This window comes from Arvicanthis niloticus, chromosome 7 (assembly GCF_011762505.2).
Source record: "Arvicanthis niloticus isolate mArvNil1 chromosome 7, mArvNil1.pat.X, whole genome shotgun sequence".
NCBI classification, from domain to species: Eukaryota; Metazoa; Chordata; class Mammalia; order Rodentia; family Muridae; genus Arvicanthis; species Arvicanthis niloticus.
In genome coordinates, this window is record NC_047664.1 from 9,474,912 (window position 1) to 9,490,658 (window position 15,747).

At 39.0% G+C, this 15,747-nt stretch overlaps 1 protein-coding gene across 1 annotated transcript in view; it reads right to left on the reverse strand.

Moving 5' to 3' along the window:
• Window positions 1–15,747, reverse strand: part of Gfral (GDNF family receptor alpha like) — a 63,140-nt gene that overhangs the window by 25,393 nt on the left and 22,000 nt on the right. The window contains exons 4-5 of the mRNA XM_034508159.2: window positions 2,356–2,412; window positions 1,255–1,585 (exon numbers count right to left, since the gene is read on the reverse strand). Coding sequence (XP_034364050.1) covers window positions 1,255–1,585; window positions 2,356–2,412 — 388 coding nt within the window. The remainder of the gene's footprint in view (window positions 1–1,254; window positions 1,586–2,355; window positions 2,413–15,747) is intronic.

The window sequence follows — 15,747 nt, forward strand, 5'->3', positions numbered from 1 at the left end:
GAAGGAAGGAAGGAAGGAAGGAAGAAAGGAAGAAAGAAAGGAGGGTCTCTGTTTATATTTTAGGTTTGAAAGCTAATAAAAGTTAAAAACACTTGAAATAGGGTCATCAGAGAGGAAGAAGCCTCAGTTGAAGAAATGCCTCCATAAGAATCAGCTATAAGGCTATTTTCTCAATTAGTAATCAATGGGGAGTGGTGCCATCCCTGGGCTGGTGGGTTTTATAAAGAAAGCTGGCTGAGCAACCTGGAGGAAGCAAGCCAGTAAGCAGTACCACTCTATGGTCTCTGTGCTAGTTACTGCCTCCAAGATCCTGCCCTGCTTGAGCTCTTGTTCTGACTTCCTTTAGTTAAAAAACAGCAATATGGAAGTATAAGCTGAATAAAACCATGTTTTTGTCATGGTGTTTTGTTTTAGCACTAGAAACCCTGACTCAGGCAATAACAGATAACATGAGGATGGAAAAGTGGGAAGAGTACGTTTTTTATGTCATGGGCACACAAATATGCAGGGAATATCTGCACCATACTCAAACTACCTTATTCATCTCAGATCACAGCTTGAGAAAAAAATGTATTTATTCTGAAGTTTAATGAGTTACCTTGCCAAAATTAACAGCCTTTTTAACACAATAGGCCATGTGTGGTTGTTCATGCCTGTTAATCCAGTACTCAGAGAGCTGAGGCAAGAGGATTGTGAGTTCAAAGCCAGCCTGGTATACAGAGAAAGACCTTATCTAAAATGAACAAAAATCAAACAACAACAAACATTCTATAATCACAATGAAAAAAATCTAATTACAGAGCTGATTGGGGACCAGTGAGATATATGAGGGATGAAAGGTAATTTGAAAAATCCTGACAAACTGAGTTCAAATCGTAGGACCCACATGTTGGAAGAAGAGAACCAACTCATAAATATTGTTGTCTGTATGAGTGTATACACACACACAAACACACACACACACATACACACACACACAGCAAATATGAACTTTAAAAAGATGACATATAGGCTATCACTGTTCCACATAGTGAGTTTCTTTATTCTAAAACTCTGCTCTGCATTTTACATTTGAATTTCAAAAAGGGTACCACACATGTACCACAGATTCACAAAGTGAATTGTCTGGCTCTATTTACCCTATTTTGGATGATGGTGGGAACTCTAGCAATGGAAGGAGATCAGATGTTAGGTTTGGACTATAACAAATAAGGTGCCGAAATAAGAAAGCAAGGTATGTGTGTTTTTACTCACCTGCATAATTCATCATTTCGGCAAGTGTGAATTACACTGAGGCAAGTGGGGGGTGGAACTATGTTCAGTGCACAGGGCTTGCTGTGAAGAGTTTCTTTGGATTGCTGACAGGGTATATCAGATTGAGCACAGTCACAAAAAGCCAACATCTGGGCAGTGTTAAAAGGCATAGTTTGATAGAAGAACCGTATGGCTGCTCGGCAGTGTTTCACATTGCACAGATTTCCATTTGCTGAGCATGCTTTAAGGTAAAGGGCCAGCTGCGCATTACAAACCACATCCCCTACACACGCCTCCGTCACTTCCAAACAAGACTGCATCTGTTTGAATCCTGAAAGCAAGAAAATGCCCAGGTCATACAAAAATAAGCTTAGGGTTATACATATAGAACCTGCAAACAAAGCAATGGGGATTCCACAAGCTGAGTACAAAAGTGTACCAGGCTGCTATGATTTCTTTAAAGGCTTGATGGTGCGATGTTTGAATCATCTTGCATCAATACTATATACACATTGTGATCCAGATTGTTCAGGAATGGACAGGACCAAAGTGGAGCTTTAGGGGAATAAACATCCCCGACTCTAAGTTTCTCAAAACAAACATTTACTCTTCAGAAATAGAAATTGAACCTTATTGTGAGCTCAATGTCTTGACTCAAAATCATCCTTGTTCTATCACAACTAATTGGGAGTGTGTGGATAAGAAATTCTGAACAAAGGTTAAAACAGTTATTGCTGCCTAGGAAGATGCTTACATCCTGATGAAAACATATATATGACTACTACCTCTGACATCACTTAGAGGCACGACACAAAAAGTTGGCTTCAAACCTTTTAGGTTGTATAATCAAAATGTCCTTATGATTTATCCAAACCTTTGGTTTCAGTAAATATGTATTTCTCAGAATAGAAGATGGAAGGGCTAAACAGTTGCCTTCATAATCATCACTGGAAAGAATGCCATGGTTTTGCTGCATATTTTCTGCTATTTTTAAGCCATACAAATTATTTAGTACTGCCATACCATTGAGAATCAACACCATTTAAATCATAACATCCAGTTTTTGTAATGTAGGTAAAAATGATAGTTTATAGATATTACCATGATACAAAGGAGTAGTTAGATGCCATTTATATTTATTGTCCTTTTTCATGTTATCTAGAAAGAAAACAAAGAAAGTATTTCACTATTGAAGAGTTTTCTAAATTTCCTAGAAGCTAAGAATGCTTACGACAAATATGTGAAGATACAGATAAATGCATACAAACTTGTATTATACGTATTTAACCCTTGATATTTAAAATTAATGAGTGATAGGTAAAGAAATATCATGCAAGTATATTGAAAAGCTTTATTTTGTGAATTCACTTACTTGAAAATATAAATTAATGTTGCTCACTAGAGCATGTACAATTGTACAATGAAGCAAAAAAAAAAATAGCATCTAAAGAAAAAAAGAACAGAAGGAAGAAAGAGAGAAAGAAATGTCCATACCAACAGGATCATAAATCAGGTAAAAATGGGATTCAAAAAGTATTTTTACTCCTGATTATCTTATTCTCTAGAAATTCTTAGGAATCATAATTGTAGAATTAGAAGTTCTCATTGACAAAATCTTTCCTTCCATAAACATTAATTGGGTTTTTACTGGGTACCAGGTGGCATACTTGAGAATAGCGGTATACAATCCTTGTTGCTGGCATCCCACAGTTTCAGAGGAAATAAACATAACTGAAGCCAACATAAAAATCAAGAAGCAACAGACATGTGCAGATAGTGTTAAAGAAAGCATTGTGATCAGAATTTCATTCTAAAAACATCCACTCATGACTATGCTTGTACTTCTTGGACTGTCTCTGCTCCTTGCTCATCAGCTCTCAGCAAAGAAACAGTTGTACAATCATAGGCAAGTTCTTCCTAATGCTGCATGTCCCAACCTCAGAGATGCTGCATTGCACCAGCTTGTAACTGTACATTTCTAGTTTTCTATTGATTAGGTCAAAAATCATTTCTTCTTGACCCTAACCTTCTATCTTTCTGACTAAGAGCCGACATCTATTCATATATTACTACAGCATATTAAATAAAATGATAATCAATACATCAATCAATCAGTCAAACAACCAACCAACAAAAAGCAGATTTTAGTGAGGCATACAGATTTTCTAAAATATAAACCCAGACTTACTAATACAGTTAAACACTACAACTTACAGCAAACTGACAAATGTGTACTATGGACTAAACATATTCAAGAACTGCCATCAAGCCATCAATTTGTAATCACTTTATTGTTTATCAATTAAATGAGTCACACAAGACCCATGTGCGTCTTTTCTCCCTCCTATATGTAATCTTCAACACAATTTTCATCTTTCACTCTAATCTCATGTGGATGTGATTACATGGAATCACATCTAAAGTTGACACTTAGTACTTGAGGTCATTTGCATATCAAGTAAACATTGCAGACTCAAAAATGTACGTATTAGAGCTAGATATCTCTGTCCTGTGCTAAAGCCTTTCCTTCCAGGAACTGTCCACATTACTGGAAGGAATAACAATGGTACGGTATCATTGAAGTTAGTGACAAAAAAAAAAAGCTCAAAAACAATCAGAAAAACTAACAAAGTAAAAAAGCCCTGAAAAACCTGTAGGATCAACTTTAACTCTTGTTCATGCATTCCCATGTGGTTCACGAATACAAACATATATCCAGAATCTAACAACTTTTATATTGCTTCACCATCCAACATATTTTTGCTGCACTATCACTACAGTCTTGTAACAGTTGTGAGTACCATTGACTGAGAGCTTACCTTTACTGGTACATTTCCAGGTATTGTGTTTACCCAGCAGGTCACTGAATTACCTGGGCCATCACTCATATCCCTTAGAGATCCTCACTCAGAGGAGGACAAAGGATCAGTCTCTTGCCTTAATAGAAGAGAGTTCTTCAAGTCCACAGTGTTCTGTACAAACACCTAACTTCTTGTAGCAATCACATTGCATTTCAGGTTCTCCATTAAACCCTGTGTTTGTTTCCAGGGCTTTCTCTGCTAAGCAATGTTCTCAGAGCGTGTTGTGCATGCAAGCCTGTTTTGCAATGGTTTTGAGGAAAATGGCATGAGAAACTCCTTACTTGAGAATATAAGAACCTAGAGAGCTGTGATTTTTCTTGTTTCATTTGCTCCTTTATCTCATGGGTTTAGAACTTACTATGAGGAAGTAAACATACTCTAAATCACACTCTTGACTCTCTCTCTCTCTCTCTCTCTCTCTCTCTCTCTCTCTCTCTCTCTCTCTCTCTCTCTCTCTTTCCTCTCTCCATTTCCAAGATAGGGTTTCACTGTGTACCTCTGGCTCTCCTGGAACTCACCTGAGTGCTAGGATTGAAGGCATGCACCACTACACCTGCCTCTTCCTTTAATTGGCAATATGCCAAAGAATTAAGTTCACTTTGCTTCAAGTTTCCTGATACCCTTTGATCATTGTCATGATATGGAGATTTACAAACATTTAATTCCCAACAGAAATTGAATAATAACCTTCAAGGTAGAAATGACAAATAGAATCAGAAATTAAATATTCTTTTGTTAACTCTTTTTATTGTCCTCTTTAATGTTTCTCAATTCTTTCTTTAAATACCAACCTGAAGCCATATCCTCCTTGAATCCGGCTCTGTTGCCTTGACTGAGGGTGGGAATTTGATTGATTTGAGTATCCTGTATGCAAATGTCTCCAAACAAGCTTTTCCAAATCTGAACACAGTCTCTTTCTAAAGGAAGACTGCACCGACAGTCCCACAAAACGGTCTGTCTGAGACTCTGCCTTAGGCCCACACACATCAGTCGGCCGCTAAGGGTGTGACATTGGGCTGTTCCTCTGCCACAGGTTTTCTGAAAGTTCTCATGGAGCAATGTGCAGTGCTCAGATTCCTGGCAAGCCTCTGCTGCTGCAACACAGTCATCCTTCCTTATAGCCAGTAAAGATGTATCTCTCCTTGGGAACCATTGGGTTACATTTGACCTTGGCACCAAATTGGAGGGCAGGGATGAGCCCTCTATGAATACAGTAAGAGAATAGTTTAAGTTCTTTTGATCTTCATGTGTTCATAAACTCTTTAGATACATTTTTATATTATTTCACCATTTTTCAAAAATATTGGAAATTTATTTCAAGGAATTGATTTCAAATGACTTGTAATTTAGGAAACTTGAGACAATAAGTTTCAACTGTGGCTGTACATAGCATTATGACTGAGTTTTTCTTATAAATACTTTGTCTTCATTTATTCTTGTCTACATTACATTTTGATAACTGACACAAATTTAAATGAACTTAAATGTGTAAATTTAATATATTATTTTCTCATAGAAATTTTTATGAATTCCATTTTATTTTGGAGAAGTTTCTTTACTTAAGGGTTGGTCAGACGTTTTTCTTATATTTTTCTTTTACAAATTTTATGAGTACTTTTTTCTTCCTACTTCCCTTAGCTCCTTATACAGCTTTAATTCCACATATACACTATTTATCCATCCACACACATGCACATGAAATAAGACAGGGTAAATTAAAATATATACATATTTATAATTTATACTTTGCATTTATACATTAATAAAGTAAATTAGTATTTTGCATTCTCAATTAGCAATTTTCACCCATTGGAGACTATTTTAGTCTATATAGACCCATATTATATTCATTCCATAGAAAGAAGGGGGGAAAGACAACTTCCCTATAAAGCTCTGAGTTATCATGGGCTTTGGTGTCTGTTTTGTCTTCCTCTGAGATCCTTGACCTTACTTCCACAGTGAGCATCTCCTGGACATTTGCATTCTTTTTTTTTTTTTTTTTTTTTTTTACTTTTTCTTTTATTTATTTATTTATTTATTTTAAAAATTTTTATTGGATATTTTAGTTACATTTCAGATGCCATCCCCTTTCCCCATTTCCCCTCCATAGAAAACCCCTATCCCATACCCCCTTCTCCTTTTTGCTTTTATACAATTTTTTTAAATGTTAACCAATGGCTTTATAAATTTGGTAATGCTCAATATCAATCAGAAGTAAAACCTAATACCCAACCTAGATATATCAACTATCTTTGACTGGCAGAGACATGTGAACATCTGCCTCCATGTCTGCCCCCCCTCTCTCATCACCTAGCTCCTTCTCTCCTTCTCCTCCTCCTCTCCTTACTCCTACCACCTTAGCTCCTCCTACATATGACCCTTCCTGTTAAAATAAAACTTTTCTCTAAAAATATAGTTAGAGAATAACTATACCAATTTATGTAAGTAAGGTGCAAGATAGACCTAATACCCAGTCCATCTTTTTGTTGACTAAGCAGAACCTCTGTCATGTCTCCTAAATAAAAGACTTAGTTCTGAACCAGGCTTTATTTTTCTTGGCTTTAGAATGAATGACAGCTGAACACCATCCTCTCAAATCTTTTCTCTCAAAGTAAATAGCAAGGATTGGCTATGAGACTATAAGTTTTCAACCCCATCAGAAATCCAGAATGACTGAGTTAACTGAAATTATGGGAAGCACAAAACATAGCTTCTAAAACATAGCCAATTTATAGAGACTGCTGAACACCTGGACAGTCCCTATACTACAAAAGGTTGGAGCATCTGATCTTCAGCCTTCTGGCCCAGGATCATCTGACAGACCTAGTGATGCAGAATTATTAAGGGCTGATTACTTTGTCTTAGCAGATATAATCAGTCGACTATTTTGCAAGTGTGTCCTTTTCTGGACAATGATTTGTCTGTAGATGGAAAGAGGCAATTCTTGACTCACCACAATTGGAATAACTCCAAAGATGCTCAATTTCTTCTTAGAATCCAAGACAGGAAGCTGTCAGGAGCAGACAGGTCTCTAATCAAAATGAGCATTACTACAGAAATGTTTGTAACGTCAATTCTGTGGATTTCTGATGTTTTGAAAACCAACTATTTATGTAAAGCAATCTGGACTGTTGTCTGTTAGCTCCTCTCAGCTATTTCTAAGTAAAATATAGAAAACAGCCTAACAATAAACTCAAAGCCATGAACTTGCTATAGGCCCTTAACTCATAGGCTAACCATCTCAAATAAGTTAAAAAAGTTAAAGAAGGACTGTGTCTAAGCCTTGTATTCCTAAATGTGTTATACAGGCGCAATGCCTATGATAGTAACAATATTTATCTCACTTTTATAGTAATAAGAAGCTCGTACCAATGAAACCCTTAAATTTGAAATCAAAGCAAATTTTGTACCATTGAAGAAATTATAACTTCATCTTAATAACAATTATACATATTTCTACCAGTAAGTTATGGCTATGCAATAAATCCTAGCTAATCCTCCCTGTTCCAACAAAACCACTACTTTTCCCTAGAAAGACAGCCCAATATTAACCACCTCAGTCCCCAAGCCCAGGGAATAGGGGTGCTGACTCTTCATTAACTTCTTCAAGCTGATTATGGGTGTTGAGATATTAGAAGAGGGGTTGGGGGAGGAGTAAATTGATAAGCCTCTGATACTGTGTCTTCACTGAATCCAGCTGGAATTCCAGGACATCAGACATTTGGGCAGGTGTGCTCAGCTTGCCTGATGAGTAGATACACCAAGGCTATGTATTCTGCAATATACAATTCTCAAAACAAATTTTAGTATCAAGATAATTGTTTGAATTCTGGAATCTAGTCTTCTGGTGGCCTGCCTCTATCATGTCTAATCCATATAATTCTGGGAGTTTCTATGAGGGTGTGCTTTCACCATCCTCCCATTTTTGCCTTCCTGCTCTCAAATTTCCCAGCATCAGGGAATCCAAACTTTCAGGCACCTATGCCCTCCACTTCCACTGATGACTAACTCCTTACCCCATTGCCCCCTCCAATTACTATGAGGGTGTGCTCCCACCATCCTCTCATTCCCACCTCCCTGCTCTTGCAATTCCCCAACACTAGGGAATTCAAACTTTCAGGTACCAAGGCTGTCCACTTCCACTGATGCCTGGCAAGGCCACCCTCAACTACCTATACAGGTGGAGCCAGGAGTCCCCCCCTTTGTGTTCTCGGGCTGGAGATTTTAGAATGGCTACTCCAGCTTGTTTCTTAGGACCATTTGCTTGAAAAATGGTTTTCCACCCTTTTACTCAAAGGTAGAGTCTTTCTTTGCACTGAGGTGGGTTTCCTGTATGCAACAAAATGCTGGGTCCCATTTATGTATCCAGTCCATTAGCCTATGTCTTTTAGTTGGGGAACTGAGTCCATTGATGTTAAGAGATATTAAGGAACAGTGATTGTTTTCTCCTGTTATTTTTGTTATTAGAGGTGAAGTTATCTTTGTGTGGCTATCTTCTTTTGGATTTGTTGGAAGAGGGTTACTTTCTTGATCTTTCCAGGGTATAATTTCCCTCCTTGTATTGGAGCTTTCCTGTTATTATCCTTTGTAATGCTGGGTTTGTGGAAAGATATTGTGTAAATTTGGTTTTGTCATGGAATATCTTGGTTTCTCCATCTATGGTAATTAAGAGTTTTGCTGGGTATAGTAGCCTGAGCTGGCATTTGTGTTCTCTTAGGGTCTGTATGACATCTGTCCAGTATCTCTAGCTTTTATAGTATCTGGTGAGAAGTCTTGTGTAATTCTGATAGGTCTGCCTTTATATGTTACTTGGCCTTTCTCCCTTACTGCATTTAATATTCTTTCTTTGTTTTGTGCACTTGGTGTTTTGATTATTATGTGACAGGAGGTATTTTTTTTCTGGTCTAGTCTATTTGGCGTTCTATAGGCTTCTTGTATGTTTATAGACATCTTGTTCTTTAGATTAGGGAAGTTTTCTTCTATAATTTTGTTAAAGATATTTATTGGCCCTTTAAGTTGGGAATCTTCACTCTCATCTATACCTATTATTCTTAGGTTTGGTCTCCTCATTGTGTCCCAGATTTCCTGGATGTTTTGTGTTAAGAACTTTTTGCATTTTACATTTTCTTTGACAGTTGTGTTGATATTTTCTGTAGTATCTTCTGCACCTGAGATTCTCTCTTCTATCTCTTGTATTCTGTTGGTGATACTTGTGTCTATGACTCCTGATTTCTTTCCTAGGTTTTCTATCTCCAGGGTAGTCTCCCTTTGTGATTTCTTGATTGTTTCTACTTCCATTTTTTATGTCCTGGATGGTTTTGTTCAATTCCTTCACCTGTTTGGTTCCGTTCTCTTATAATTCTTTAAGGGATTTTTGTGTTTCCTCTTTAAGGGCTTCTACCTGTTTACCTGTGTTCTCCTCAAATTCTTTGAGAGTGTTATTTATGTCCTTCTTAAAGTCCTCTATCATCATCATTAGAAGTGAGTTTAAATCTGAATCTTGCTTTCCTGGTGATATGGGGAATTCAGGACTTTCTAGTGTGGGAGAACTAGGTTCTAATGATACCAAGTCCCCTGGGTTACTGATGCTTATGTTCTTGTGCTTGCCTTTTGCCATCTGTATCTCCTTGGTGCTACCTGCCCTGTCCCTGACTGAAGTCTTTCCTATTATCTTGGTTGCATCAAACTTTGTGGGGTGGGTGTAACTACTGGGGTAAGCACTGGGGCCCAAAATCTGCTCAGTGCTCAAGAACAGACAGGATGTTGCTCAGGTTAGAGCTCTGGGTTCTTAGAGATTGGGGGCAGAGCTGCCGCCCAAGATCTGTTCTGTGCTCTGGCCCAGACCAACGGGAACCAGTGCTCAGGGTGGGGAGTGACTTCCTGGGTCCTTCTGGGCCCCAGTTACTCCCTGTTTGGGGCAGGCCTTGCTGTCTGCTTACCTAAGATACTGCCCAGGTTAGAGCACCTGGGATCCCTGCTTCCTCTGGGTTCTTAGAGATTGGGGGCAGAGCTGCTGCCCAAGATCTGCTCAGTGCTCTGGCCCAGACTGGAAGGAACCAGTGCTCTGGGCAGGGAGTGACTTCCTGGGTCCTTGTGGGTCCCAGTTACTCCCTGTTTGGTGTGAATGTTGCTGTCTGCTTACCTAAGATACTGCCCAGGTTAGAGCACCTGGGATCCCTGCTTCCTCTGGGTTTTTAGAGATTGGGGGTAGAGCTGCCACCCAAGATCTGCTCAGTGCTCTGGCTTCTGTGAAGACAGCATATCCCAAACCATCCTAGAGGAACCACTGCACTTAGAGCAGCAGGATTTCAGGATCCCAGAGGCAGCCTTAGTTCCAAGAGTTCTTTTACCTAGGAGCTCAGGATCACAGGATCATAGAGACATCTGGATTATGAGGAGTTCTGACATAAGCAAGATAACTGGAAAGACAGTCTATAGTCAGAGACAGTGAGTGCAGGTAGCAATAGAGTTAACCAGGTGGCAAAAGGCAAGCACAAGAATATAAGCAACAGAAACCAAAGTTACTTGGCATCATCAGAACCCAGTTCTCCTACCGTGGCAAGTCCTGGATACCCCATCACACAGAAAAAGCAAGATTCAGAATTAAAATCACTTCTCATGAGGATGATAGAGGACCTTAAGAAGGACATAAACAACTCCCTTAAAGGATACAGGAGAACACAGGTAAACAGGTAAAACCTCTTAAAGAGGAAACACACAAAAAATAAATTCCTTAAAGAAGTGCAAGAAAGCACAACCAAACAGGTGAAGGAATTAAACAAAATCATCCAGGATCTAAAAATGGAAGTAGAAACAATAACGAAATCTTAAAGGGAGACTACTCTGGAGATATAAAACCCAGGAAAGAAATAAGGAGCCATAGATGCAAGGATCACTAACAGAACACAAGAGATAAAAAAGAGAATCTCATGTGCAGAAGATACCATGGAAAACATTGACACAACTGTCAAAGAAAATGCAAAATGCAAAAAGCTCCTAACCCAAAACATCTAGGAAATCCAGGAAACAATGAGAAGACCAAGGATAATAGGTATAGAAGGGAGTGAAGATTCCCAACGTAAAGGGTCAATAAATATCTTCAACAAAACTATAGAGGAAAACTTCCCTAACCTGAAGAAAGAGATGCCCATGAACATCCAGGAAGCCTACAAAACTCCAAATAGACTAGATCAGAAAAGAAAATTCTCCTGTCACATAATAATCATAGCATCAAATGCATAAAACAAAGAAAAAAATACTAAAATCAGTAAGAGAAAAATCGAGACACAATGAAACTAACAGAAGTTATGAATCAAATGGATTTAACTGATATCTATAGAACATTTCATCCTAAAACAAAAGAATAAAACTTTTTCTCAGCACCTCATGGTAACTTCTCCAAAATAGACCAAATAATTGGTCACAAAGCAGGCCCCAACAGATACAAAAATATTGAAATAATCCCTTGTATCCTATTAAATCACCATGGACTAAGGCTGGTCTTCAATAATAACAAAAACAATGGAAAGCCCACATACATGTGAAAACTGAACAACGCTCTACTCACTGATGACTTGGTCAAGGAAGAAATAAAGAAAGAAAGTAAAGACTTTTTAGAACTTAATGAAAATGAAGGCTTGTCATACCAAAACTTATGGGACTCAATGAAAGCAGTGCTAAGGGAAAAATCATAGCTCTAACTGTCGACAAAAAGAAGCTGGAGAGAGCATACCCTAGCAACATGACAAAACACCTGAAAGCTCTAGAACAAAAAGAAGCAAATACACCCAAGAGGAGTAGACAGCAGGAAATAATCAAACTCAGGGCTGAAATCAACCAAGTAGAAACAAAGAGAACTATACAAAGTATGAACAAAACCAGGAACAGTTTTTTTTTCTTTTTTTTTTTTTTTTTTGAGAAAATCAACAAGATTGGTAAACCCTTAGCCAGACTAACCAGAGGGCACAGAGACAGTATCCAAATTAATAAAATTAAAACTGAAAAGGGAGACATAAGAATAGAAACTGAGGAAATTAAAAAAAATCATCAGATCCTACTACAAAAGCCGATACTCAACAAAACTGGAAAATCTGGATGAAATGGACAACTTTCTAGACAGATACGAGGTATCAAAGTTAACTCAGGAGCAGATAAACCATCTAAACAGTTCCATAACTCCTAAAGAAATAGCAGCAGTCATTAAAAGTCTTTTTACCAAAAAAAGCCCGGGATGAGATGATTTTAGTGCAGAATTCTATCAGACCTTCAAGGAAGACCTAATACCAGTTCTCTTCAAACTATTCCACAAAATAGAAACAGAAGGAACACTATCTAATTCATTGTATGAAGCCACAATTATGCTCATACCTAAACCTTACAAAGACCCAACAGAGAACTTTAGACCAATCTCCCTTATGAATATCAATGCAAAAATACTCAATAAAACTCTTGAAAACCGAATCCAAGAACACATCAAAACAATCATCCATCATGATCTAGTAGGCTTTATCCTAAGTATGCAGGAATGGTTCAATATTCAGAAATCCATCAGTGTAATCCACTATATAAACAAACTCAAAAAAAGAAACCACATGATCATCTCACTAGATGCTGAGAAAGCATTTAACAAAATTCAACATCTCTTCATGGTAAAAGTTTTGGAAAGATCAGGAATCCAAGGCCCATACCTAAACATAGTAAAAGCAATATACAGTAAGCCAATAGGCAACATCAAACAAAAAGGAGAAAAACTTGAAGCAATCCTACTAAAATCAGGGACTAGACAAGGCTGCTCACTGTCTCCCTACCTATTCACTGTAGTACTGGAAGTCCTAGCTAGAGCAATTAGACAACAAAAAGAAGTTAAAGGGATACAAATAGGAAAGGAAGAAGTCAAAATATCACTATTTGCAGATGATATGATAGTATACTTAAGTGACTGCAAAACTTCCACCAAAGAACTCCTGCAGCTGATAAACAACTTCAGCAAAGTGGCTGGTTATAAAATCAACTCAAACAAATCAGTAGCCTTCCTCTACTCAAAAGATAAACAGGCTGAGAAAGAAATTAGGGAAATGACACCCTTCACAACAATCACAAATAATATAAAATACCTTGGTGTGAATCTAACCAAGCAAGGGAAAGATCTATATGACAAGAACTTCAAGTCTCTGAAGAAAGAAATCAAAGAAGATCTCAGATGATGGAAAGATCTCCTATGCTCATGGATTGGCAGGATTAATATAGTAAAAATGGCCATCTTGCCAAAAGCAATCTACAGATTCAATGCAATTCTCATTAAAATACCAAATCAATTCTTCACAGAGTTAGAAAAACAAATTTTCAAATTCATTTGGAATAACAAAAACCACAGGATAGCAAAAACTATTCTCAACAATAAAAGAACTTCTGGAGAAATCACCATCCCTGATCTCAAGGTGTACTATAGAGCAATAGTGATAAATACTAGAACATCAATGGAATAGATTTGAAGACCCAGAAATGAACCCACACACCTATGGTTACTTGATCTTTGAAAAAGGAGCTAAAACTGTTCAGTGGAAAAAGGACAACATTTTCAACAAATGGTGCTGGTTCAACTGTAGGACAACATGTAGAAGAATGCAAATCAATCCATTCTTATCTCTTTGTACAAAGCTCAAGTCTAAGTGGAAAAAGGACCTTCACATAAAACCAGAAACTAATACACTGAAACTAATAGAAAAGAAGGTGGGGAAAAACCCTGAATACTTGGCATGGGGGGAAAAGTTCCTGAACAGAACACCAATGGCTTATGCTCTAAGATCAAGAATTGACAAATGGGGCCTCATAAAATTGCAAAGTCTCTGTAAAGCAAAGGACACTGTTAATAGGACAAAACGGCAACCAACAGATTGGAAAAAGATCATTACCAATCCAATTACATCTGAAAGAGGGCTAATATCCAATATATACAAAGAACTCAAGAAATTAGACTCCAGACTGTAGGAAGCCGCTGTTAGCGGTGGTATAATCTGCCATTCCAAGATGGCGCTGGCATCGTGTCCTCCCAGTAGTAAACAATTAACTGCGCAGCTGCAAAGGCAGAAAGCCCACCAAAGTCACTGGCCAATCCTGAGGCGTAATATTGGGTGATGAGTGAACAGCCAATCAGAAGTGAACACGTCACTCTAGGGTGTATTTAAAAGGTGCCTCTTCCTGCCTTCAGCCCTTCCTCGTCTTTTCACATCTGTGATACAGAGTAAAGCCTCGTTTGTAGTAACTACCCGAATACTGTCTCTCGTGTCCTTTTTCACGGGCGAAGGGGACTCGAGAGGCGCACGCAACAACTGGTGCCGAAACCCGGGAGTTTCAAGGCAACTCGGAGGCCCCCAAGTTTTCGGGCGGGTTAAAAGACTACAGGATTCAAGGTACACCTTTGGAAGATATGCCTGGGGTGGTGTTTGTGGCAAGCGGATTTAAACTCACCGCTGCCGCTCCACTAGCTAGCCTCTTGCTTGCATTGCATTTGTTTTTAACTTATTTATGTTGTGAGAAAGAGGGCCACTCTAGCATACCAGAACCAGAGTGTGTTAGCCGGCATCAGGCCAAAGGGTCTGGAGGTCAGGCCAGAGAGCCTGGAGAGAATGAGTACTCAAAAGGAACAAGAGCTACTGCAGAGCTCTTTAAGCTTATGGAACCTCCACCGGTTGGTGGAGAGAGAGTGGAATTCGGGGGGACCCCCCTGCACCGCATTAAGGAGCCTGACTCCATAGAACTGGGCAGCTCCAAGGAGGAGAGCATAAAGGAGGAAGTAGCCGCTTGTGCAAAGGATAGCCGTTCTGAGATAAGACTAAGAAAGATCTTAAGTCACTCAGTCCCGGTGCCAGTGGCTCGCTCGGGCTCGAGGGTCCCCTGCCGTGCTTCTTGGCTCTGGCTGTGGGAACAGAGACGCTGCGACGGGGACTGGGTCAGACCGGTTGCAGAAGCGTCTACGCTCTGCTACCTGCAGCAGCTTGCAACAAGGTAGAGCCAGAGCAAAGGAGCGTGGCGCGAAAGGCAGGCAGAGGAGAGAGACAGTTTGCTCTGTGAAACGGCATACCGCCGGCAGACACACGGGGAGTGCCCCGCGAGCTTAGAGCAAACAATGCCAGTGATAAAACAGATGATCTTTGAAAATGCCACAGCTGAATGCTGTACAGCCATTGTCCCTCGTAGGAACAAGAGGCTACAAGATTGGCTAAGGGCCTGCTGTGGCCCGGGAAGGGAAGCTGTTTGTGCTTATTCCACAGGTGAAAACAATTCAATTTGGGTCCCTACACGGCTGGTGCAGATTGTGAAGAATGAAGCTAGGTTGCAAGATTACAGCTCTGAGTCTCCTGATACTGAAGTTCCATTTGGCGATAAGTATAACACTGTGGGACATAATTAGATCTTGGCCTGTTCCCTTGCCAGTATATTCAAATGCTGAAGTACTGCCTATTGTTTACAGCTATTGAGAGTTACTTGGTTGCCCTGGCCTCAGGCACATCTGCCGACAGCCTGGGTCATAAATGCTACAAGCTTTCCATTAAATTTTACACTTGGTTTTGTGGCAGCAAAACTTTATAGCATAAAGGTAATTTACTTGGTGTTAATTTTAGATAGAGAAAAG